General features: G+C 44.6%; 1 protein-coding gene across 2 annotated transcripts in view; it reads right to left on the bottom strand.

Annotated features, from left to right (window-relative positions):
- Positions 1-24069, bottom strand: part of FRMD3 (FERM domain containing 3) — a 307544-nt gene extending 283475 nt beyond the window's left edge. For both annotated transcript variants that reach the window (XM_032307067.1, XM_032307066.1), the window contains exon 1: positions 23465-24069. In XM_032307067.1, coding sequence (XP_032162958.1) covers positions 23465-23611 — 147 coding nt within the window. In that variant the 5' untranslated portion in view covers positions 23612-24069. The remainder of the gene's footprint in view (positions 1-23464) is intronic.
- Positions 24070-26533: the final 2464 nt, after the last annotated feature.

Here is a 26533-nt window from a genome sequence, read left to right as displayed (position 1 = left end):
CCTTCTGCCCCTCTTCCTCTCTCTCTCTCAAATAAATAAATACAAAAAATCTTTTTTTTAAGTAACAAAATAATATCATATTCATACAACTGACTCCCATATGTCAATGACAATTACAGAATTCTAACTATATGCAGCAACAAGGAGGAATCTCAAAAACAGAATGCTAAGCATAAGGGGGGGACCAGATGCAAGAAGACAGCAGAGTGCGGACCGCACAAGGCTTTTCATGGAAAATTATATGAAATTCAACAATGAGCATGACTAACTTACGGTGTAAGGAGCCAGGATGGCAGTCGTTCGCTGGGAGAAGTGCCTGAGAGGGAGGCCCAAGGAGGGCTCCTGAGGTGCCCCCATGCTGTGTTTCTGGAACTAGGTGCTGTCATCCAAGAGTGCTCACTTTATAAAAGTCTGTCATGCTGTAGATTTATAATTTTACATACTTCTCTGCATGCATGTCACACTTCAGTTGTTAAAAAAAAAGTTCAGTGATTAATCTTCTGAACATTCTTAATCAACACATATTAAGTTTACATTGGCCTACAAAGCCCCATCAGATGGGTCCTACCACCTCTCCCCACCTCATCTACTCTTTTACTTGTTCAGTCAACTCTTACTGTTCTCTCAGGTCAGTCACAAACCTACCTCAGGGCCATTGCACTGGCTGTTGCTTCTGCTTGGAATGTTTTCCCCCACAGATATCCACAGGGCCTACCATATAATCCACTACCTCAAAAAGATACTTGTAACCCCATGCCATTACAGCACTATTCATAAGAGCCATGACCTGAAAACAACCTAAGTGTCTATTGACAAGTAAATGAATAAAGAAAATGTGGTATACACACACACACACACACACACAGAAGAATATAATTCAGCCATGAGAAAGAGGGAAATCCCACCATTTACAACATGAATGGACCTATACTAAGTGAAATAAGAGATAGAAAATGACAAATACTGTATGATCTCACTTACATATGGAATCCAAACAAAACAAAACCTCACAGATGAAGAGCACAGTTAATGGTTATTAGAGTTAGCGAGCTGGGGGTGGGAGAAATAAGTGAAGGGGGTCAAAAGGTACAAACTTCCATTTTTAATATAAGTCCTGGGGATACAATTTACAGTATGATATTGTTCTAGAAAAGATATTACATATAATAATTATATTCTAGAGAATATAAGCTCCATGAGGGAGGGATTTCCATGTGTCTGGTTCTCCTGTATCCCTAGCACCTCAAGCAGTACCTAACACAGATTTGTAACTTTATAAATATGCACGAATTAATGAGGGCATCACACTTAAATGATACACCAGTATTTCACAGACCAATGTTATCACCTTTAACTCATTTATACTCTTTGCCTCACTGAGAGGATTTTGATTTCCCCCGCGTGCGTAGGTCTAAGTTAAAATGAGATCTTTGGAAGGCTTAATTTCCTTTAAAAGTTCAGCGGATTAGGGGCAGCCGCTGATTCAACATGCTGAAAAGATTCAACATTAGCATCCAACCCTTAAGAACGGGGATGAGAAAGGAGAGATAGTTTTATTAGGTGTGTCCACTTTAAGCCAAAATAAATCGCAAAGCGGAATAGGCTCCGTCAATAAATAACCCCTCCTCGGAGCAGCTCGTTTGAAGGTAGGGTCGTGGGTCCTCGTCCTGGGAAAAGCAGGAAACTGATGGCCGCAGAAATAGTTCGAATTCTTGGCACTCTTCCAGATTTACTTTCCAGTCCCTCAGTAAATCATTTCCTCCCACAGTTAAACAGTTCCAAGGATGGGATCTCTCGGTAATACTTATCACAACTGGGTATGAATCTACATCTCAAAATGAAGAGCTTAATTTCAAAAAATTACATTTAAAAAAATGAAATACCCTAAGGATTTGGCTCTGCTAACCTATTCATTTCTTAGAAAACACACCCCTTCTTCTGCGCTGTGGGCTTGATGTACAGGGTCTTCAACAAAATGCCGTGACCTTCAAGAATATTGTAACTTCAGTGGTAGATATGACAGGATCACTTCTGCAACTGACTTTAAAAAGCAAATTTCACTTCTTTCATTTGTCTTGTGGATGGTGTGATAGGAAAAATGGCCATAAAGCAGAAGGCCAGCTCTGAAGGTAGCTCACTGAGGGAAGGCGTGGGCCGTGGCTCAGTCACAGACCACCACCCAACAGCCATCCAGGTAGAGACGCTCCAGGGTGAGGGACATCCCATGGACGTGAGGCCACCTGAGGAGAAATGGGCTCCAGAAACAGCCAAGCTATCCTCACCTGTTCAAGGGTTAACCCCCAACAGAACGTCTAGCAGCCTAGGAAAAATGTATTGTCCAGAGGCTGGTTGATACCATCAGGGAAAGACAAACCCAAGCCAGACTGCAAATCCGCTTCACCACCTCACACCCACATGATGACAATGATCAAAAAGTGGAAAAAAAAAAAAAAAAAAAAGTCAGCAGTAACAAGTGTTACTGGTGAGCATGTGGAGTCACTGGAACCCTTGGACACTTCCAGGAGGGAATGTAAAATGGCGCAGTCACTGCGGTTAACTGCCAGTCCCTCAAAAAGGTAAACACAGAGTCACCACACGACCCAGCCATGCTGCTCTGAGGTAAATGAAAACAAATGTCCACATAAAAACTTGTACAATTTTCCTAGCAACATTATCCATACTAACCAGAGCCTGGAGATGACCCAAACGCCCACCCACCAACAAACAGGTAAACAAACAATGGAATACAACTTGGCAATGAACAGAAATGAAGCATGGATACACATTGCAACACGAAGAAGCCAGAAAACGTGCAGCTAACTCAAAGACGCCAGGCCCAAATCATATGATAGAGACAGAGAGTTGATCAGCAGTTGCTTAGGGCTGGGAGAAATGCAGGGGTTGAGGGAGTGACAGCTAAGAGGTCTGGAGTTTCTTCTGGGGGGTGATGAAATGTTCTAAGTTTGAGTCTGCTGATGGCTGTACAATTCTGTGATATATGCTATCACAGAGTTACATAGAAAATGTGTAATCGGGACGCCTGGGTGGCTCAGCTGGTTAAGCGGCTGCCTTCGGCTCAGGTCATGATCCCAGCGTCCTGGGATCGAGTCCCGCATCGGGCTCCTTGCTCAGCTGGGAGCTTGCTTCTCCCTCTGCCTACCACTCTGTCTGCTTGTGCTCACTCTCGCTCCTCTCTCTCTGACAAATAAATAAATAAAATCTTAAAAAAAAATAAAAAAAATAAAAAATAAAATGTGTAATCACTTTAAATGGGTGAATTGTAGGACTCCTGGGTGGCTCAGTTGGTTGAGAGTCTGACTACAGGTCCAATCATGATCCCAGGGTCCTGGGATCAAGCCCTGCATCGGGCTCCACACTCAGCAGGGAGTCTGCTTCTCCCTCTCCCTCCGCCCCTCCCCCTTCTCATCCACACTCATGCTCTCTCTCTCTGTAAAATAAATAAATAAAATAGTTTTTTAAATAAACAAATAAATAAATGGGTAAATTGTATGGTATGTGTATTATATCCCAATGAAGCTGTTTAAAAAAAAAAATAGATGTGAGAGACAATGAATAGCACTAACCCTCATTAAGGAAAAAAAAAAAAAAGAAGAAAATACGCTTTGTGTCTCTTAAGAAGGTCACCTTGGCCAGGACTAACTCTCTAAGATAACCAGGGGTGTTGGGCCTGGATTCCTCTGAGTTCTCTTCCTTCCCTACTTAGTGACTTACTGAGAAAAAGACCAGTAAAGTGAATATAAAGCATTTTACAAAATATAATGCACTGTACAGATTCATAGCAAGAGGCTCAAGTGACCCTCAAATAGCAGAAGACCCCATGAGGCGGGACAGCTAGTGAGGCCTGGAGACGGCCCAGCCATGAGGCAGTTCGTTCGCCATGATGAGGGCGCTCATTAGGCCTCTGATCTCTCTCGCATGGCGCTCTCCTGGTAGGAAAATGGATGGAAATGAGCCATCCGTGGCCACCCAGAATGGAGAAAATGACTCTTGGGTATTTTGCTAAATACAACGTAACCAAAATAAAGAGACTCACATGTCCTATGGGGCCCCTTGAAGAGCCAGGAAAGATTGAGAACAAAGGTGAACCATATGGCTGATGGCTGAAGGGTTGCTTTCTCTCCCCTCATTCATTAACACAAAAATAACTAACCGCTGAATCTCTTGACTTTAATCTCATGCACAGTTCTCATTAGGGTTCAATGCCAGGAACTGTTTCTGCCTCACACCTAAATAATTCACAACTGCTCAGAACATCTACCTGGAACCCCCATCAGGGATCAACCTGCTCCACAGGACCATGTTGGAGGGCTGTGGGGGTGTCTCCATCTAAATCCCGGAGGAGCAGGGGCCTGGTCTGCTTCTGAGCCCCTGGCACCCATCTGGAAGGCAGAAACCTCCTGCTGTGGGCAGGTTCCCCCTTCCTGACGTCTCTGCCCAACACTGACATCTCTGGGAATTATACCTTCATTTACTGAACTTAGGGGTCTTGAACAGGGTTCAAATCCGACCCACCAGGTGTACTGTTGATTTGGGACTGGATGTATCTCAGTGACTCATCTTCCTAATCTTTAAATAATAAGATAAACAAGTTAAAAGGTGCTTGACAGGGGGGCTGGCCCACAACCAGTGCTCAACAAATGGCAGTGATCATTGTCTTCGGATTTGGTAAAGAGTGTGCACTTATGTAGTCTTTTAGCTAACCAGTGTTTGTCCTCAGCACCTACAACGTCCCAGGCAGTGGGCATGTTCTAGACACTGGGATACAGCCGCATGCCTCCGCTCGCAGAGCTGCAGACACACACAGCAATGAACAAAGCAATGAACAAATTAATAATCAGCCACAGGTGCTACGACGAATGTGACCAGGAGCAATGTGATTTGGAGTGGCACTTTAGAGAGAAGCCTTAGCTAGTGTGCACGATGGGGCATGAAAATTCTGTTGCTTTGTTAAAGGTTTCCTGGCTGATCAATGGATCCATGGGGAAATCTTTCTAGGCCCTCCAAAAACTGAGCATGGGATGCAGCCAGGTCATAGATCCAACCAAAACCTTCACGGCAAGACACATTCACACACTATCTGAGAAGTCTCCTCCCTTTCTGCTCTCCTCCCAGAGGCCAGGCCTCCTTTCTTCTTGCCCCTCAGGCTCCGGGGTCCTCTGGGATCTAAGTAAGTCACTGCTCTCCGGAAGGAATGTCACGCGTCAGATGTCTTTCAACGTCTCTGACTGTTCTTCACACATCACTGAGGGAGTAGAATTTTAAACAGGACCCTTGGGAGGAAAGGTCCTCTTTCAAGACATCCTAAGTGTGCAGGACAGGGAGGCACACAGAGAAGGGGAAGAACATTTATTCCAGTCACACGACAGAGGAGGGAACTGAGATGACAGGATGGAAAAAGAGGTAAGGACGCTCCAACCCCAGAGGTGACCCTCGACCATCCAGCACATACGTGCAAGACCGCCAAAGAGAACAAAGGAGCTTAGAGAAACATAAAGTCGGCTCCAACATTTCTGGAAGCATACAGAGCCTGAGGCAAACAAACAAAAACAAAACCACATCTTACCCCTAGTTCTAGAAGTGTAACCAACGTAGCCCTAGAAAACAATTCTCTAGGTCACGTGGCCCATACCAACTACATCCCCAAAGAGGCTGTATTACTCCTTAATAAAAGGTGGTCAGTACTGTTTTCTGAAAGGAAACAGAAAATTCTGGAAAGATGCACCAAAAAAAATCTGTGGTAAGTGGTGACCTCTGAAGAGTACATCTGAGGGCAGATGTAAAAGGATTTATTTTTCACTGGGTACTCTTTTGTATGATTTGAGCTTTTACTAGGTGTTCTGCAATAATTATTAAAGATAAAATATATTACCTCCAAAATAAATGATGGAGGGAAAACTGCTGATTTGAGAGGCACTGTTTATTTATCAATAATCAGAAGTTTTAGGAGTTAATTTCCTTTCTCTAAATCACTGCATGATCCAACACATATAAAAAGAATTACAAGTCACATGGGGCACCTGGGGGGCTCAGCGGGTTGAGCCTCTTTCTTTTGCTAGGGTCATTTCAGGGTCCTGGGATCGAACCCCACATCGGGCTCTCTGCTCAGCAGGGAGCCTGCTTCCTCCTCTCTCTCTGCCTGCCTCTCTGCCTACTTGTGATCTCTGTCTGTCAAATAAATAAATAAATAACTTTTAAAAGTCTAAAAAGAATTACACGTCACAACCAAGTGAGACATATCCCAGGCATACCAGACAGGTTCGACGTTCAAAAATCAGTTAATGTAATCCATCACAACAAGCTAAAAAAAAAAAAAAAAAAAAATTAAGGGCACCTGAGTGGCTCAGTGGGTAAAGCTTCTGCCTTCAGCTCAGGTCATGATCTCAGGCGCCTGGGATCCAGCCCCGCATCAGGCTCTCTGCTCAGAGGGGAGCCTGCTTCCCCCACTCTATCTGCCTGCCTCTCTGCCTACTTATGATCTCTCTCTCTCTATGTCAAATTAATAATTTAATTAATTAAAATTTTTTTAATCTCATGAATCAATAAATTCAGCAAAAGCATATGACAATATCCAATAGCACTCATGATACAAAAAAAAAATTCAGTAAACTAGGAATAGAGGGGAATTTTTTCAACTTGATAAAAAATTTCACGAAAAACCCTACAGCTAACATCATACTCAATGGTGAGAAACGCTTAAGTTTTCCCACTAAGATAGGGACAAGGCAATGATGTCCCCTCTCACAAGTCCTTTTCAACGTGGTACAGGATGTCCTTGCCAATGCAAAAAGGCAACAAAAGAAACGGGAAGGAAGTAATAAAACTGTCTTTGTTTGCAGATGACATGACTGTCTATGTAGAAGATCTGAACACATCAACAGAAAAGCAAGATTAACATGCAAAAGTCAACCTCTTTCCCATACATCAGCAATGAACAGTGGAATTTGAACCTAAGGCATTGTATGTCTCTTATTTCTAGGTACAGAGAAAAAAATAGCAACACTGACTGAGCTCACAGGAACCAGGCCTTATCTCGAAAGAACAATGAAAATGGATCTGGATCTCTGGGCCCCAGCCCTGCTGGTCACTCACTAGGGCAAGTAAGTGTCTTCTTTTCTCTGGGTTTCCTGCACTCCCGAGAAGGGTGTAGTTCTTGAACTAAAAATCAAAACTCCTTCCCAATTTTCTAAGTCCTCTAAGAGAATAAAGGCACACAGATCTTGCTCAAAATGTCTTATGCTTTTAAAATTACAAAGCTACAAACCATGGGCTTACCAAAAGTTCAAATGGCACAGAAGTACATAGAGACAAGCAAGAAGGCTTCCAGGCATTGTTCCCCCCACCCCCGCCGACTCTCAATTCCTCTCTCCTTCCAGAGTTAGTCACTGCAAAGATGCTAAGCTGTGTCGTCCAATACGATAACCACAAGCACGTGTAGCTATCTAGATTGAGATATTTAATGAATAAAAATGAAGTAACATCAGAGTTCAGTTTCTCAGGCACATACGTCACATTTTACAAGCTCAACAGCCACGACAGCTAGTCCCCACCAAGTTGGAGGGCGTAGACAGAAATCAGTTTCAGCAGCACAAAAGCTCTATTGGACAATGCTTGTCTGAAGTGCAGAAGGAGGGCTTTTTCTAATCATCTCACTTCTGTTCAACACTCACTTCCTAGAACCCCCACAACGATTCCCATCAGGCCCTCCCTGGCTGGGCTCAGGACTACCCTAACAGGGTGAGTTGCCCTGGAAAGGCTGTCAAGTTTCCTGATCCCTAATTAAGAAAGACTTGCAGGGCACCTGGGTCGCTCAGCTGTTAGGCGCCTGCCTTAGGCTCAGGTCATGATCCCCGGGTCATGGGATGGAGCCCCTCATCAGGCTCCCTGCTTCCTGCTCAGCGGGAAGCCTGCTTCTCCCTCTCCCACTCCCCCTGCTTATGTCCCCTCTCTGGCTGTGTCTCTCTCTGTCAAATACATAAACAAAATCTTTAAAAAGTAAGGAAGGAAAGAAGGGAGGGTGGGAGGGAAGAGGAAAGAAAGGCAGACTTGCTTTACCACTGGGATCACTGAAGACTTGCTTTACCACTGGGATTACCATCCCAGTGACACATACAAGTTTAAAACTTTCCCTACGAACTTGAAAACTTCAGTGTTTCTCAGGGTGATGCTTTTCAGGAAGCAGTGAAGCCTTCGAAGCCTGTGATAAAACACCCAGTGTGCCTTTCCTCCAGCTCTAGAAGTAAAGCTAAGCTGCCAAACAGTTCTCCAGGTCATTCTGGCCCAGGCAAACCACGCCCCAACCACTGCCCAGCAAACAGTAGCCATATGGTTTTCTCAACTCCGACTCTCCACCCTACTGTCTACACCGTCTATGCTGGTAACTGTCAACTTTCCACTGCATAGAACACGCCTCTCTGTGGATACATAAAACCACACTGCATTTCCTTTTTTTTTTTTTTTAAGATTTTATTTATTTATTTGACAGAGAGAGCACAAGTAGACAGAGAGGCAGACAGAGAGAGGGAAGCATGCTCCCTGCTGAGCAGAGAGCTCAACACAGGGCTCGATCCCAGGATCCTGAGACCATGACCTGAGCCGAAGGCAGAGGCATAACCCACTGACCACCCAGGCACCCCCATACTGCATTTCTATTAGCTTCCCACAAACACCGTGCCTTTGCCTATGCTCAGTCTTCTAGAATGCCCTTCCTTCCCTAGCGGTACCCCTTCTGAACACACTCCCCCAATTTACTGGCCAGACAATGCCTACCTTTTCTTTAAAACTCATTTGAGACATCATCTCCAGAAAGCCTTCCCTGTCCTTCTCAGGCAAGAAGGAGCCCCGTGGCTACTCCAGAATTTCTGTATGGGGGACACCTGGCAGGTGGAAATCTGGTAAGAAGCAGCAAAGGGAGTTTGTGACTTCTCTTGAAATCACATTTTACAGCAAGGTACAATTTTGGCTGAGATATCTGCGTGAAGAGCCAAGTTCTCAAAGATGTTCTTATTCACAAGTAAATGTGAGTAAGGAAGTATCAGTGATCCTTTTCTAAGAACATCCTTTGGGGTAGTGACTTTGGAGGAGAGCAAGCAGAGATTAAAGGAAGGACAGACCTTCCTTCCTGATGGAGTCTAAGGGCTCCAACAACATCCTGGTGTCCTCCTATCAGCTGTACCAACTTGAATCTGTTATATATGCATCTTCCCCACTGGGCTGCAAAGGACCACATTTTTATCTAACTCTGTATCTCTAATACTCAGGCCAGTCCTTAATTGGGGTGCTCGATAAATGCTTGTTGGATGGAGGGTAGGTGGCTGAATGGGTAGATACGTTGATAGAAGAATGAACAGATGGGTGGATGCATGGATGGACAGATGGGGCTGGAAAAATGGGAGGAAATGCTTTCTTAATATTCAATTTTACCTTCACACCAAAGTTTCCTAAAGAATAAAGACCTTGAATCTCAAAATCAATGATCTCTCCCACAATTTCTCTCTCTCCCTCTCTCTTCTTTTCTCTCCAAGTCTCTCTCTCTTTCTCTTTCTCTCTCTCCATTTCCCACAACACTAAAAAAAAAAAAAAAAAAAAAAAAAAAAGTTTTATATTTAACCACCGCTCAATACAAAGGCTGGCATTCTCCACCCAGTGAGTGTATTAAAGAAAGACTGGGGAGAAAGAAGAAAGAAATCTTTAACAATAAATATTGAATAATAGCATTAAAAGCCTCCCTTTCTCTAATGGAGGTACAATTTGGAGATAAACCTAAACCACCTTCCTCTCTGTGGCATATGATTAAAATCTGCTTTGTTCTTCTAATTTGCTCTTCTCAAATTACCACACTGCTGCTAGCGTTGCAAACTCAGACTTCACAGCTGCCCTTGAATCCACTCTACAACTTTTTCTCCTTTTCTTTTTCCTTTTAATCAGCACTGAACCAAGAAGGTGCCACCTACACTTGGAGAAACGATGTCTCCAAACCTGGAGACAAAAGGTGCCTTTCAAGGTGCCCCTACCATCTCCCCCGCGCCGTGATGGCCCTCAGCAGAAGTGCCTCTCCTTTGAGGTTTGGGAACCCAAGAGGTGAAGTTACCCTTGACAGGGCTCCAGGTGCTACGGACTATTTCTTTCGCCCGACTCTAGAGCTCTTATTCCGCCTCAGCTTTCAAAACAAAGAGAGCCTGACAAGGATATGGCTCTTGCCTAACTAACAAATGCTTTGTTTTCCTACGTTTCCAGAAGAGCTCTAAATACCATCGTCTGGCATTGCTAAGATCTCAGCTTCCAGAGTCAGTTTCAAAACTAGAAGGTAAATTACCATACAAGACAGAAAGAAAATTCTATTGACATCATCCTTCCTCTTTTTTTTACCCCCTTTAAATTTTTAGGAGTTCCTTTGAAATTTCAAACTACAAGCTATGTCTATACCAACATGTGAAGAGAAAGGGAAGGTATCTTTCCATGATCTAATTATGTTACACAGCAATATATGCATATATACATAATAAGTTGGTCACAATTCTCATGTAGCTATAGGCTGAATGACATGTTGACTAAAAGAAAGTAGAAAAGAACTAAAACTGTGTCCTTGGATGGCAGTTCTAAAGTGTCAATATGCTTTCTGGTCAGTGTATGGTTTTCCCCTTTGCTATTAGGAAAGTTGCCAATGAGGGGCACCTGGGTGGCTCAGGAGGTTGAGCAGCAGACTCTTGATTTTGGCTCAAGTTATGATCTCAGGGTGGTGAAATCAAGTCCCATGGTGGGCTGTGCTCAGATGGCATCTGCTTGATATTCTCTACCTCTCCCTCTGCCCCTCCCCTCACTCACATGCTCTCTCCCTAATAAATAAATAAAATCTTAAACAAAAAAGAAAGAAAGAAAGAAAGAAAGTTTCCAGTGAAAAAGAATCGCATCATTTAGACTACCAAAGAAGATTCAAAATCAAGATAATAGTATTTAGTATAAGTTTAGGAGCAAACTTAAAATTCAAGACACCAGGTCCCATCCTAATTTTGCTAAGTATGTGACCTCAGGCAAATCACATCACCTCTCTGGATCTCAACTGAATCAACTAGCTAATGCACATTATTAACATACTACTCAAGGATATCAAGAGGCATATGAGGAAAGGGAAAGAATGCTACTAAACAATGAACAGTAAATACCCAACACCATCACACCATTGCAGATAACACCTACATACACACACAGATCAGATCACAAGGACAAGCGTTATTTTCAGAACAATGAGCAACAATACATACACAGACCAGCCCCAAAAAACAACATCAGCTAGTAACATCAAGGAGGAATCATTAGCCAACTTATTAAATAGGCTTTTGTCCCCTCTTCTATTAATAAGTCTCAGTAGTTACTGATAGTTTACACCTGCTTATTTTTATTAATAATCCATTAGTAAATGATACTGTGTTTGAATTTTCAGTTTATATGTCAAGACCCTGGTTCAATCTTTTCTTGAACAATGTGGACCAGCAAGTCCTAGTGTCTTAAAGCAAAAATTACACCTGTAAAGGGAGAGATAATAAGCCAGACCCTAATTGGTTAACATACTAATTGCTTTCCCCTGCTACAAAATAATCATACTTCAAACCTTAGCAAGATACATAGATATATATTTTCAGACAAAAACTCTACTGTACACCTAAGATCCAAGTCATTACATGACTCATCATAGATTATTTCTTGGAGTAGTTTTACAGAACTTGAATTCACTTTAATTAAAATTCACAATAATCCCCTGAGAACTAAGTACAAAAAAAAATTTTGCTAAAGGAGCTCTCTAAGATATAAATTAATATTGAATAAAAGATCAATTATTACAACATAACTTGTAAAGTTGCTCCTCATACAACATGTTTACTTTAATTATGGTCAAGGTTGAAAAGATTTTAAAATGTATTATCTATTTAACGGTCATGACACAGTCAGGGGTGACTTCCGTAGCGTGCAAATCCTATGCTTTGTAATCAGAAGCTTCCAGCTGAGAGGGGACTTGACTCATTCATAGTCCAAGCAAAGAAATGAGGATGAAGAGCAGAAAAATGTTTTTCCACCGGTAACTCTGATTTGTGTGGCCTACTTGCAGAAGAAAATGGAGAAGCTCCTACTCTGGTCAAAGTTGCCTTACAAAGTTAAAATGATCAAGTACTCTTGGAGAGAATTCCAGAGCTCAGAATTCATTGGTTTGATCTACAGGGATGTTCCAAGCAGAAAGATAGACAAGACCCATCCTGATGGTTTCATTCACAAACCCACATGGCTTCTACCACTATTTGCATGAACACAAAGGATCCCCTGATTGGTGTCTCCATGCCAGACCTCTCTGCTGACTTTCCTGCTTATTTCCAGCTGGGATTTCTCCATTCAGGTGTCCCACAAGCTCCTCAAAGTGAAGAGCCCAAAATGAATCTCACCATACCTCCCCCAACCTGTCTCTCCTTTATTCGATCGTCTCAGGGCCAGCTTCCTGGGTGAATCGCCCATGCTCAAAAGGGCCCTGCACTTGGTTTTCTTGAAATTCTTCATTTTTGAACAAAGGGTTCCATATTTTCACTTTGCACTGGGCCCCAAAAATTACGTGGCCAGTTCTGCCTCTCCTTCGGGGGTATGGCCATTACCTTTGTTACGGAAACCAAAGCCCCGGGACTTAATCCCAGACCCTCCCTTCATTTCATTTCTGTATCTGATCATGCTGTTCCATGCTCAGGGTTTTATCCCAAGCAAAGGCTCACCTTATTTGAAATGCCTAAATGCCTTTTTCTCCTCCTTCAAAGAATTGATTTCCACTTGTCCTTTAATTATTAATCAAGTTCATCTATACCAGAAATACTTACTGATGCCCGAGCCTGACACAAATGCCCCCTCCTGGTCCTCCACTTGCCCATACCTGTCCCTACCGCTGTGGTTTTGTCCTTGTGCCACACTATCTTATCTCTCTTCCCCCAAATGACTGGGAGCTTCTTAATGGCTGATAATTTTTTCTATTTCTATTTAGTTCCCAGCTCTGTACTTGGCATATGGAAGTATTTTTGAAATGCTTATCAGTATTATTTCAAAAAACTTCACTAATTCATTTGGGGGGGAGCGGTGGAAACTGCTTGATCTACGTCATTATTCTTTCCTCTTAGAATAAATTTCATTTATTTTTCTAAAGTTATCCCCTCTTTCCCTCCTGAATCTTCAGGGAAAGCCACCAAAACAAACAGCTTCAAAGCTTATGTTACACCTCGCATGTATTTTCCATTGTCCTCCAGGGTCACTGTCCCCTGGGGTCCTTTCGCAAGTGAGGACAGCTGGGTTCCCTATTCCTCCGGGAGCTTCCAGGCACCACTGGCTTATACAAAATGATTTGTTTGTGTCAAGGAGTTGCCAGAGTTCCTCTGCAAGGCCACTGAGAGCCCAGGATACAGGAAAGCAAAAGTGGGACGTGTAGCCCAGAGGGATACGGAGTCTCTTATTAACCCAGGGCCCCCACGTGCTCTCAGATGTTCCACACTTTGTCAGATTGGCCATCAAAGGAAATCCTGCTTGAAAAAACAGACTTGTGATTTGCCGGCAGCTGGGAATCAAAAGGAATCATGTCAGCCCCGGGATCAGTGTCTAATCAGTATTTCAGTCTACCATGATACACGCACCTGGATGGGTTCCTTTATTCATTCATTCGTTCACTTACTCAAACATTCATGGACCATCTACTGAGGGAAATGTGTCGAGTGGAGGGTTATTAAGGGAGATAAGGGCCAAAAAGTCCCCACACTCAAGGAAATTAAGAATTTGATTATGAGACAGATAAATTCCTCCAACACCTTACTATTCCAAGTGTGGTACACAGACCAGAAGCAGCATCTAGAATCTTACTAGAATGCTGAATTCCAGGGCCCACCTCAAGACCTCCAGGATCAGAATTTGCATTTTAACAAGAACACAGAAGATCCACATGAATATTAGAGACCAAGAACTATTACACACACACCGCCCCCCCCCACCCAAGAGCTGAACACCAACTCCTTCGAATCTGAATTAAATTCAACTCCCAGTTGCAAAACCTGCCCTAATGATTCCTGATAATAATCCCACCTTTCCCCATCTCTAGACTCCAAGTCTGGCTCTCTGCTACTTCACAGAAGCAACTTCAACCCTTCATCACACAGACTGGGAACTAACAGGGAACGGTGCTATGTACCAAATGCCTATCTCTCACGCACATGAATCTCGTATTAGATTCTCTGCAGGACACATTCTGGTAATTCCATCCGGGCAACCTTTGTTTCCCCAGAATGCCTACTTAGAAAAAGAAGGAACAACTTAAGAATGCAAGTGACTAACAGACTGCGTTCAAGTAGTTTACATTTTAAATTCTTAACGCATGGTTACTGCACATTTTTCACAATCAAAAGAGGGGTCTCAAGACATGGCTTTTAATTGCCAGAGGTGAAAGATGCAGATTCAGTTGGAAAGCAAGTACCACCGGGAAATGCTTACTCCAACGGAGCCAGGCCCTGTCCTTTGCTCAACACTGTCCCCCCGCCCTCCCCACACACAGGCACTTGGTTATTACTAAGAATTCCAAATATGCATATACACATTTTCCATGTGCACACTGGTGTTCCTGATTTAGTTGATATCATTTCAAATACCTGTAACTTGTCAGGTTGGAGGCCCAAGATGCATTGGGAATTCTATTTTGTTTTATTTGGTCTTTTTTTTTTTTTAATATTAAATTCAACTCCCAGGGGCACCTGGGTGGCTCAGTGGGTTAAGCCTCTGCCTTCAGCTCAGGTCATGATCTCAGGGTCCTGGGATCGAGCCCCACATCGGGCTCTCTGCTCAGCAGGGAGCCTGCTTCTCCCTCTCTCTCTGCCTGCCTCTCTGTCTACTTGTGATCTCTGTCTGTCAAATAAATAAATAAAATATTTAAAAATAAATAAATAAATAAATTCAACTCCCAGTTGCAAAACTTGCCCTAATGATTCCTGATAATAATCCCACTTTTCCCCATCTCTAGACTCCAAGTCTTGGACTTGGACTCCAATGTCTTGACATTCAGTAAATTGAGAGTCACCAAAACCTGCAATTCTTAATCTTATTGGCCTCAAAACCCCTCACACTGCAGAGGATCTATAGAGTTTTTATTTGGGTTGGGTGTGTCAATTTCCTGAGAATTCTTCTGAATATTCGGTTTTTGACCCATGTAAAGATAATAAACCCACTGCACATTAACAAAAATTGCATATTGTATTAAAAAAAAACCTGTATTTGCAAACTAATAATTGATGGAGTGAGAAAAATACCATTTTTGCAAGTATCTTTAAGGTTTGGCTCAAAAGAAGACAGGTGGATTCTCACATCTGCTTCTGCATTTAATGCATTTCTGTATCACATATCATACAGCCTCTGGAAAAACCCACTGCACACTTGTGAGAGAATAAGAGTGGCAAAGCAAACATCTCAAAAAGGATGACGGGGAAGATAATCATTCCAAACAATGGTGCTGGAACAGCTGGATATTCACATGCAAAGGAATAAAGGTGGACCCCTACTTTACACCCTATACAAGAGTTAACTGAAATTGGATCAAAGATGAAGAGTAGCTGTGTGTTACTGTGAATTACAATAAAAAATATATATTTTGTCTTTGTCCTCCTTTCTGGCACAGAGCTCGTAAAAACCCTTGCAATTTCTTAAGTGAGGTGAACAATAAATGTGTCTTTTGTCATGTTAATGAGGTGACTTTTGGAAATCCCCTGTGGACTGGGGCTGGTTGCCAGGAGAACCCACCATGTGATTAGAGGGTTGGAACTTTCAGTCCCATCTCCCTGACCTCCAGGGAGGAGCTGGAAATTGGGTTCAACCACAACCAGCCAAGGATTTAACCAATTGTGCCTGTGTAATGATGCCTCCATTAAAACCCAAAAGGACAGGATTTGAAGAGCTTCTGGGTTGAGAGTGTGGTTAGCATGGAGAGGTGCTAGGAGATTGGTACTCCTGGAGAGAGCATGGAAGCTGTACCCCCTTCCCCCCTAACTTTGCCCTATGCATCTCTTCCATCTGGCTGTTCCCTGAGTTACATACTTTTATAATAAACTAGTGATCTGGTAAGTAGAATGTTTCTCTGAGTTCTGGGAGCCACTCCAGCAAATTAATCAAACTCAAGGAGGAGGTCGTGGGAACCTCCACTCTACAGCCAGTCAGTCAGAAGCTTAGATGACAACCTAGCTTCGTGACTGGCTTCTCAAGTGGAGGTAGTCTCTTGGGACTGAGCCTGTAGGATGTGATGTGATCTCCAGGTAGACAGTGTAAAAATGGAGTTGTATGTGTAAGTGATATCAGAGAATTGTCAGGTATATGAGAGGAACTCCCCTCTTCAAACAGTGGAATTGGAACCGAACACTCTTGGACTGTTAATGGGCACAGGTTTATTCAGCGGACGATGACAGCCTTCAGGAAATAGAGTAGTCATTGTTGCACAACTTTTTGAGCATACTAAAATCCACTGAAATGTACACTTTAAAATAGTAAATTTTGTGGTACATAAATGACACATTAATATAACAATGAATCAAAAACCTAAATGTGAAACTATAAAACTGTGAAAACATAGCCATAAGTATTCATGACCTTGGACTATGCAATAGTTCCCAAGCTACGACATCCAAAAACACAAGCAACAAAAGAGAAAAGAAGGTGAATTTCACCAAAATTTTAAAATTTCTGACACCAACAAGAAAGTAAAGAGACAGCCCACAGAATAGGAAAAATATTTACAGGTCATGTATTGCATAAGTATTCAGAATATATAAAGAACTCTTGTAACTCAATAACAAAAATTTAAAAATCCAATTTAAAACAGGGCAAAGGATCCAAATAGACAGTTCTCCAGAAAAGATACACATAGGCCCCCTGGCACAAGAAAAGATGCTCAAAGTCATAGGCACCAAGGGAATGAAAATCAAAACCACGATAAGATACCACTTCGCACCCACTGAGCTGGTTATAATCAAACAGACAAATAACAACAAGTGTTGGCAAAGATATGCAGAAATCAACACCCTTGTGCTCTACTGATGGAGAAGTAAAATGGCACAGCCACTTTGGAAAACGGTTTGACGGTCCGTTTTCCAAAGGTTAAACATAGATCTAGTAATGTCACTCCCAGGTATAAACCCAAAAGAAATGTGTCCACACAGAAACCTGTAAAGGAATGTTCACTGCAACGTTATTTGCAACAGACAAAAAGTGGAAAAAAACCAAATTTTCACCAACTGGGGAAATGATAAAATGTGATCTATCCACACAACGGAATAGAATATAGCAATGAAAAGAGAAGAAGTACTGACCCATGCTGATCTCAGGGACCTCTGGGGGTTTGACACAATTTGAGAACCACTGACCCAGACCAAACAGCTAGCACGGGTATCATGGGTTATCTTCCCAGCAGCCATTTCCCTAGCGTCCCTCTCAAGAGACCCCTGATTTTTACGCATTGGCCTCTCCCTCCAATGCCAGCCACCTCCTGGAAGGAGGCTAACTCCACGCTGAGTCCCAGGGTCAAGTTCTGCTCACTTTAAGCTAACAGGTGCATTCCCTCCCACCGGCCAGAGTCACTGGTTCAGGGCAGGCCTGTGAATTAGGTCTGATCAGAACGGCTGCAGGACTTTTGTGGGAATGCTTGGATGGAAGTAGTTCCCCTCTGCCTCTGGAGGGTGCCCCATGAAAAGGTGAGGACTGACATTACCATAACCATCTCACGGCCAGTCTGAGGATAAAGCCTTACAGAAGGCAGAGAGTCCTTGAATGAAGCCCTTAACTCGAGACATCAGGATATAAGAGCCAGTAAATGTCCTCGATGTTCGAGCCAGTCTGAATTAGAATTTTTCAGACGTAGTTACAAGCACCCAGCAGACAGACAGTCCAAAAGAGGGGGAGCCAACAGTGTTACATTCTCTCTGCACTCAATACACTTCGCCATTGCTTTGAGGACATCAAGAGATAAGATCTTAGCAGACCATTGAAATAACATTACTTTTTTTTTCACAATATACTTAATACAAAGAGCTGGCCATGTAATCTAGGCCTAAAAACGTCAGAGCTGGGCCATGGTATTTAACAAAGTGTTTCTCCCTGCTATTCCTTTTGTGTCTGATTTTCAGTGGACTCTGAATGGCATTCTAGGTGAGTTCGACTGAGAAAAGTGTTGGATTGTCCTTATTATCAGAAAAGGTGTGGCTGTGAGCCGGACCCCGATTGGATTTCACCACCTGGATTGGCATAGGGCCTGATACTCGGCACATATGAACGTTCGCATGTGATATTCAAGTACCTGTTCCAACAGGTAAGAAACTCAAAGAACAGTAAACTACTCTCTTTTTTCCCCCAGCTATTAAAGTGGTATTCTACATTTGAGTGATGTTTCGACATTTACGATGCGTTTCATGTACATCCTCCCAACAACCCAGTGGAGATTGGCAACTGGGAAATTACAGAGGAACAACAGGGACCCAGTGACTTGCTCAAGGTCTTGCACCATCATAAAATGGAATTTAGACTTCAAGACATTAGATTTAAGCCAAAGCCTCCCCACTATTAAGAATTATCTCAAATATACCTTCACATAATAGAAAGATAACAGTCAACATTGTTTTGGCTCTCACTGTGAGCCAGTTACCAAGCATTACAACAACCCCATGAGGTCTAGGCCATTATTATCCCCACTTTACAGATGAGCAAACTGAGACCCAAACTGGTAAAGTGAGTTGCCCAAAGTCACCTGGCTAGTCAGTAGTCAAGCCAGGGTTCAAAGTTCTTGACTTCTTGGTCATAGGGCTTCTTCAACAAGTAGAGCTGTACCAGAGGTGGTTGCTCTATGTCAGATGACTCGGAGCTACCAAGAAGCCTCCAGCTCAGTAAGGACGGAAGTGATCCTTAACACAAACAACAAAGGACAATCCGACAATTCTTCTCATTCTGGAATTTGATCACACCGAGATCGCCTATAATAAGCCAGGACTTAGATAACATCTTATTAAACTTTGCTGACAGTTTTATTCTAACAATAATCATAATTGGGAATCAGGAGATGCATGGTTTAATTATGTTACCATTCCCCAAATTGACTTATTTGAAGGACACTACTGCTTGCTTAGCCAATAGTTATCCCTTCCTCCCACCACAGGACACACACACACACACACACACACACACACACACACTTCTCCACTGCTTCCATAATGCCAAAGCCCTCCCCCACTATAGAAAGGGAAGAGCATAAAGACCAGAAGCACATTCCTAGACTCTTCTGCAGCTAGAGCACAGTGTATGATCGAATCCCACCTAACGAGATCTGATGGGAAGACTGATAGGGGCCTCTGGAAAAGATCTTCCTCGTGATAAAAAGAAATGCACACGGAAGTACCACCTCTGCAATGGTAGATACGGTAGCGCCTGACTCACATCCACAACTATGTCCACCACCTTGTAAGAATGACCACTCTAAGCACCACAGCAGATATGCTGAGGTTAACAGTGTGGGAAGATGGAAAGAGCCTGGGTCCATGCAGAACCGCCGAGCAACCCTGTAGCTGGCCGAACTCTGGACTTCTCATTAGGTAAGACAGTTAGTGTACTTATCATTTAATCCACTTTAACTTGACTACTCTCTCACTCTCTTTGGGCTTCTTAGGAAGCCCAAAACATCCGAACTCTCAAGTCTCAAGAGGCAGCTACTGAGAAGAACTCTGAAATTTTAGTCCAACGACCAGGGTTCTAACCTACCTACATGCCAGATGACCCAAATTGCTTAATCTCTCTGACCCTTACTTCTCGTATCTAAAAAATAAAGGCCACACTCCATAACACAATATCATCAATAAAATGGAGGTATGAAAATCATGGGATAATGTGTATCCAACCACTCTGTTAACAGTGCTTCACTCAAATGTGACTAGTCTACATAGTAATTAAATCAGATTTATTAAATTGGAACTAGCCATCTAACCCAACTCCCTTATTTTACAAAAGAGGAAAAGAAACATTGACTCCAAATGTCAACTGACTTGCTCAGTGTCACAAAACCGGTTGATAACATAATTAAACCATGCACCTCCTGATTCCCAAACCAATGTCATCATGTTACTCTCATGATGATAAGTAATGACCTAGATTAGATACTGAGCACTCATTCAATCAGCAAGTGTTTGTCGAACAGGATTATATGCCAAGTACTACTCAAGTATTGGGGAATCCTTAATAAACAACCACCACCACCACAAAATGTTCCTACCCTATGGATTTAACAGCCTACGAAGGAAATTAGTCAATCTACATTTATGAGTATTTATTCAATGCCTATCATGTATTAAGCACTGGACTAAGATTTCTGTTCAAACACAAATCAAAATTCCCAGCCAATTCCAATAATATCAACCATGTTTACGAGGCTTTGCTAAAGAATGTATAATGTGAAAAGTCTCCATTTTACTCAATAAAAGTCATATTGAAAATGACAAGTTCATTAGAAGGAGCTGTGACTAACCACGCCAGCCTCTGAAGAAAGTGGATAGAGTGGGGAACATGGCTAGGATTCCACCCTACTTGAAGCACCAAGACTGAATAAAGGGGGTTAGAATTAACTCACGTCCCTCTATGCTATCCAGACTTCAAAGGCTGGGTCAGTTGGAAAAGCCCAGTAGGGAATATTCAGCCACTCCTTCCATTCCCCAGGCCTCCATCAGTGCCCCAAACTCTCCTTTTGCTCCCTGATTATTTGGAATTCCTCCTCCTCCAACCTAAACATTCACACCCTAATAACCTGATGGGACAACAACCTAAACTCTTTGGAAAGAGACAGAGCAAGTGACTTTCAGCACTGCCTCTGGAAATGGATCTCAGGCAGCTGAGACTGGGCACTCGGTTGTTTCTTTGTAAGTTTTCTCTGTCAATTATATAATTTGAGACAGAATAATTAAAAGCTGTTGTTTTGCGGGGGAAATTCCATAAGTCCCATTCTGTGCAGGTCATGGCGTGAGGATGTGTGATACTGGATGACGGTCCATACATTTCTTTAACTTTGTGATTCCCTGGAAGAAAGCGGGGAAAGGCAAGCAGGGAAGGAAGAACAGGCAGCTTCCCCAGGGCATGGACGGGTTCCTCCAAGAGGTTCCTTTTTTCAAAATACCATTTTGTTCTAGTGTTAAACACATGGAAGTTTGTTTGTGACCGTGTACCCAGAAATACAATTTCACTTCCTGGGTTTGGATAAGTCTAGGAAAGTAAGTTCCAAAATTATCAATATAGGATCTTTGAATTCTCCCTTATTGGTTAAACAATCATCACCATTTGTGGACAGAAGGAGCCAAAAAGATGGACCACAAAATGAACCATGTGAGTTTGAAACAATACCAAAAAAATCAACATTTTTTTTTAAAGATTTTATTTATTCATTTGACACAGAGAGATCACAAGTAGGCAGAGAGGCAGGCAGAGAGAGAGAGAGGAGGAAGCAGGCTCCCCGCGGAGCAGAGAACCCGATGCGGGACTCGATCCCAGGACCCCGAGATCATGACCTGAGCTGAAGGCAGCGGCTTAACCCACTGAGCCACCCAGGCGCCCCCAAAAAATCAACATTTTTGAACACAGCATTTTAACCTCTTTGGCCTCAGTTGGGCCACAAAAATGCTAACTTGCCAAACTATTATTAGACTGGCTACAATTTATTGTTTCCCGGACACCGGACAACAAATACATGCCCTTTGGGGACTACTTATCTATTCTAAGGAAGACTAAGTTCGGAAAGGGATAAAACCCAGTGGTGTCAACTCCAAGTGGGACAGGACTGGGCACACAGAGGGCTGAGAAAGCAGAGGAGAACTCAGCATCCCTAACTCTCTGCTGCTGATCCCTCCGTTATTTACATATTCGATGCAGGTTAAAGTATCTGTACATCCACTCCAGGACCTAAGGCAAAGTACACCAACAATTACCTCTGGATCACAAGACAGTACATGCCAAAATATTTCTGTGCAACCCTGTGGCAGGAGGGAAAACTGCCTAGCCTGCTAATCCCTTTATTATTAAGTTTAGCAGCACCGAATCACTAAGAATGAAATTCAAGATCCTCCAGAAAATTCACTGGGCGCCTACTCTCCTGGGACATCAGGTGGGGCACCACGTTCCTGCCTGGAAACTTGTCCAACCCTCTGCTTACGAATTAGTTGCCACTGTCTCTGTGTCACAAACTTCCACCCGCAAACAAACAAATGGGAAAGACCTTTCATTCATTGATTCATTGTGGGGTTAACACAGCCTAGAGACCTATTCCTGCCGCTGAGAGACGCTGCCCCCATTCATTTCTCAAGGCAACTATATAGTGTGCTCTCTATTAAAAAAACAGCTCAGTCCTGTAGCCTCAAGACTCAGGAAGGCGAGAAGAGGAAATCCCAGAGAAAAATAAGCAGATAGATTTAAAAGTCAGAAGCTAATCGTGCTGAGCCCTGACACAACCTTTCCAGATTGTGCGTGCCCAGTGGGTCAAAGGAGAGGGCACACATCTGCCTACATATACGCGCACCAAAGGTGCACGTGCGCGCGCGCGCACGCGCGCGCACACACAAACACACACACCCTTGCAGCTCACGCTACATCTCCTGCAAGCTCAAAAGCACTTACTACCCAAGGATGAGGCCGCCAGGAAAGCTACCTTCACCCAAAGAACTCTTGCTTTCTCCAACTTGAGCAATATTCCACCAATATTCCAAGGGGCGCTTCTTCCCGGGACCCAGGTCCTGCAAGGCTCCCTCCCCGCTGGCTCCACAACCCTTTTCCTTTCTCTAAAACACAACGACTTCATGATTCCTTTTGGGGTAGCTCCAGTTCCGCGCAGCGCGCGCCCCATCCCTCAAGGCTGGAGCCCAGGTCTGCCCAGCCTCTCTCACTCCCAGGAAACTTCCCCGCCGCACCATGCGGAGTAAAGGCCATCGGTAGGAGGGCGGCAACGAGGGAAAGAGGGTCCCTGGGGCTGAGGGCCCCTTTGGAGCCCGGGCGCCAAGAGAGGAATGAGTGAACCCGAGCTGGTGCATGCCTTCTCCACGTGGAGGAAGGGAGGAAGGAAGAATGGGCGACATGCAGGTGTCCCTCTCGGCTCCCCGAGCTCCCATTTCCTGGCGGGGGAGGGGATCGAGGGGTTAGCCTCTCCCTGCAGGAAGCTGCCCCGCGCCCCCAGCCTAGGCGCGGCGAGACTTGCGCGCACCTTGCAAGCCTGGGAAGGGATCCCGTCGCTGATAACGCGCCCCATTCCTGGGTAGGGCTCCCAGCCTCACAGGGCGGGGAAAGAGAAATCTGGCTTTCTAGCAGGCCCCCGCATGGGTTCTCCCGCCCCTGCCCGCGCACGCCCACCCGCAGAGGCCCCCGCGCCCTCGCCCCGGGCAGCCCGCACCTGGATGTGGCAGGAGATCTCCGAGTCGTCCAGCAGCCGGATGGTGCATTTCATCTCCTGGCTGAGCGATTTGACGCTGGAGCTCCGAAAGTGGATCATTTTCATGGTCCTCCTGCCTCTCGGCACACAGTGGCAAGAGGCGAACATGCACCGCGGCCCGGGGGAGCAAGCGCGAGGCTCGGGGCCGGCGTAGCGCTCGCCCGCGCGGACAGACACACTCGCGCACGCACTGTCCCGGACACCCGGGTGCGGCTCAGCCCCGGGACAGCGGCGGCGACGGGCGCCTGCGGCCACACATGCCGGGCGGCCGGGGCGCGGCGGGCGGGTCCCTCCCTTCCCTCGCTCCCCTCCCTCGCCTCCGCCTCTCCGGCTCCTTTCCCCGCCTCCGCCCGTCGCGCGCGCTCCTGCGCCTCCCTCCGCCCGGGCTAGCGTGCAGAGGGTGCCCCGGGCCCGTGACCCTGGGCGAGTGCGCGACACACTCACTCCCACGCGCGGGGAGCCGCGGGAGGAGGAGGCGGAGGGGTGGCAGGCGCTGGTGGCCGGGGTGCCCTGGCAGTGGCCTGCTTCGCCGCCGTCGCCGCCGCTGCGTCAGGCTGGGCCCGGCCGCCTCCTCCCTCTCCGGCCGCGATCGCTCCGGCTCCTGGTCACGCTAGTCCCTGCCCCGGCTCCCCCACGCGCCTGACAGCGCCCTGCTCTGCTCTGTCCCAGGGACCTGGCTGCCGGTGGGGGATGGAGGGCGAACCCGACCTGCACCAGCAGGGAGGATTCCACCGCGGGAGAGGATTCTTGGACCAAGGACCAAACCCCCTCCCCCCGAAAGTGACAGGAGGGCCTGGTATGGCTACCCCAGGAAATGGCTAATTGTAACAATCTCTGGGACTCATGGATATTTTTTAAAGCCTTTATTTTATTTAATATTAACTGGGAGTCCATCTCCTTACCAAAAAAAAAAAAAAAAAAAAATGAGGTATGCCTGCCTGCTTCTGTCAGTAGAGCATATTGCACTTGATCTCGGAGTCGTGAGTTCGAGCCCCACCTTGGGGGTAGCGTGTACTTAAAAAAAAGAAAAAAAAATTTTTTTAACAACAGAGCTTTTCTTTTTTTTTTTTAAGATTTTTTATTTATTTATATGACAGAGAGACATCACAAGTAGGCAGAGAGTCCGGCAGAGAGAGAGAGGAGGAAGCAGGCTCCCTGCTGAGCAGAGAGCCCGATGCGGGCCTCGATCCCAGGACCCTGAGATCATGACCCGAGCCGAAGGCAGCGGCTTAACCCACTGAGCCACCCAGGCGCCCCCTTTCTTTTCTGAAATTCGAGGAAGAGCACATCTGCCTGCCTCACAGGTGGCTGAGACACTGGGCTGAGGCAAGTCTAGTAGAGGGCAGGTTATAGTCTGTAAAGCCCCACATGCGTGTATGAAGGGGCAGTCATGGGCCCCAAATGCTACTAGGATTGAATCATCTCTCCTAACCCAAAGAACATATCTAAGATAGACTAGAAATCAAAGAAAAGTCACCACCCAACACAGTCCAGGCTTTTCTTTTGAGGCTACCTTCTGGTCCATTCTTATTACCATGACCTTTTGGCTTCGAAAGAGTTCATGCTCAATACCCCAGAACTGTTACCTCAAATTTCAAGAAAGCTGAATGAGACCAGCAAGGACGGTAGGAAAGAGGACAGAAGAAAGATCACCCAAACTAGGTCTGCAAGGAACAGCATTTTGAGAAAATGAGAAGAATGGAGAAGAATCTGGGATTGGTTATCTGACCAGGTTTGGGATGAAGGCTGAGCGCAGCTAGTGTATCCGGAAGCCTTCAGCAGGTGTGGAAAACAACTAGGTAAGTTACCGCATATGTTCACTTGGACTGAAGCATCCACTGAAGACAAGGCTTTGGGAAACCAAGCAGCCATGTTCAAAAAAATTATGTGAAGAGCGAGAGGAATTCAAAGATGAGCTCAAGAGAGGAGTTGAAAACTGGACCCTCAGGGGCATGAGACTGGCTCTTGATGCAACTCCAGAGGAGGCGGTTGTAAGTTCCAGCCCCAGATTGGGTGTAGCGATTACCTCAAAACAAAACAAAAAACCCTGGACCACTTAAAACAATGGCACATTCAGAGTCCTAAACTCTCAGCTCAAGACTCTTAGAAACTATAGTCTTTCTACGGCAGAGCTAAACGAGTTTTTTCATTAATTGAGCTACAATTGGAAACCAAACTCAAAGTCAATTGAATTAATCTGTCTCACCCAAATTCATGAGTGAGAGGTAATTATCATTGAGAAAAGAGTGGGAATCTGGGACTAGAAATGTGAAAGGGGATGTGGATAATTCCCAGTAACTCAAACTCCCAAAACACAACTGGAAACAGAAGCAAATCTTCTCCCCTTATATGAGGCTGTGCCAGCCCTGTTTGAAGACCCTGTTCTGATCTCACCTGAGGCAGGTACCTTGGAAATGGAAGCCATCTCATCCCCACCCCTGGCCCCCACCTCTGAATACTCACACTGTTAATACCTGAGTCAGACCCAGGCAGACCGTAGGAAGCCAATTACAAAGTCACCCCCCAGGAATAGAAAGAATTGCAAGGTGTTACTAATTTAAATTGAAAAAGCTGTGTGTGATCAAACCTAAATTTGTCAATGTGAGTGTACTTTCCAGTGACTCTGGTTTCAGAGTACTGTCTGAATTAATTGACTGATTTGGACCCAGCTAAATGAAAATGAGGAGGAAATATCCTGATTGTTGTTTAGAAAAGAATCCAAAGCATCAAGGAGGTGGAAATATTGAAGTGCATTTTCATATGTGGCCAGCTTACCTCTCTTGTCAACTTGTCTCTAGAAGGAGCCTTCACCAAGGCTTTCAAAGAATCACTGGTGAAGGAAGCAGCACCATCTTTGAAAAATACCACAGTAGCTATTCCCTGTGACCAGAGGCTGTGAAAGACATGGCAGTTGAAAGGAGCTCCCTGATTTTATTGGGGCAATGAGAGTCTAGATTAGCAGAGGACAAATAATTGTACTTAACCTTCAGCGCAAGAAGGACATGAGGACAGACATGAGCAGTTGGACCC

Source organism: Mustela erminea, chromosome 12 (assembly GCF_009829155.1).
Source record: "Mustela erminea isolate mMusErm1 chromosome 12, mMusErm1.Pri, whole genome shotgun sequence".
NCBI lineage: Eukaryota > Metazoa > Chordata > Mammalia > Carnivora > Mustelidae > Mustela > Mustela erminea.
This window is presented reverse-complemented; position numbering and strand designations above follow the sequence as displayed.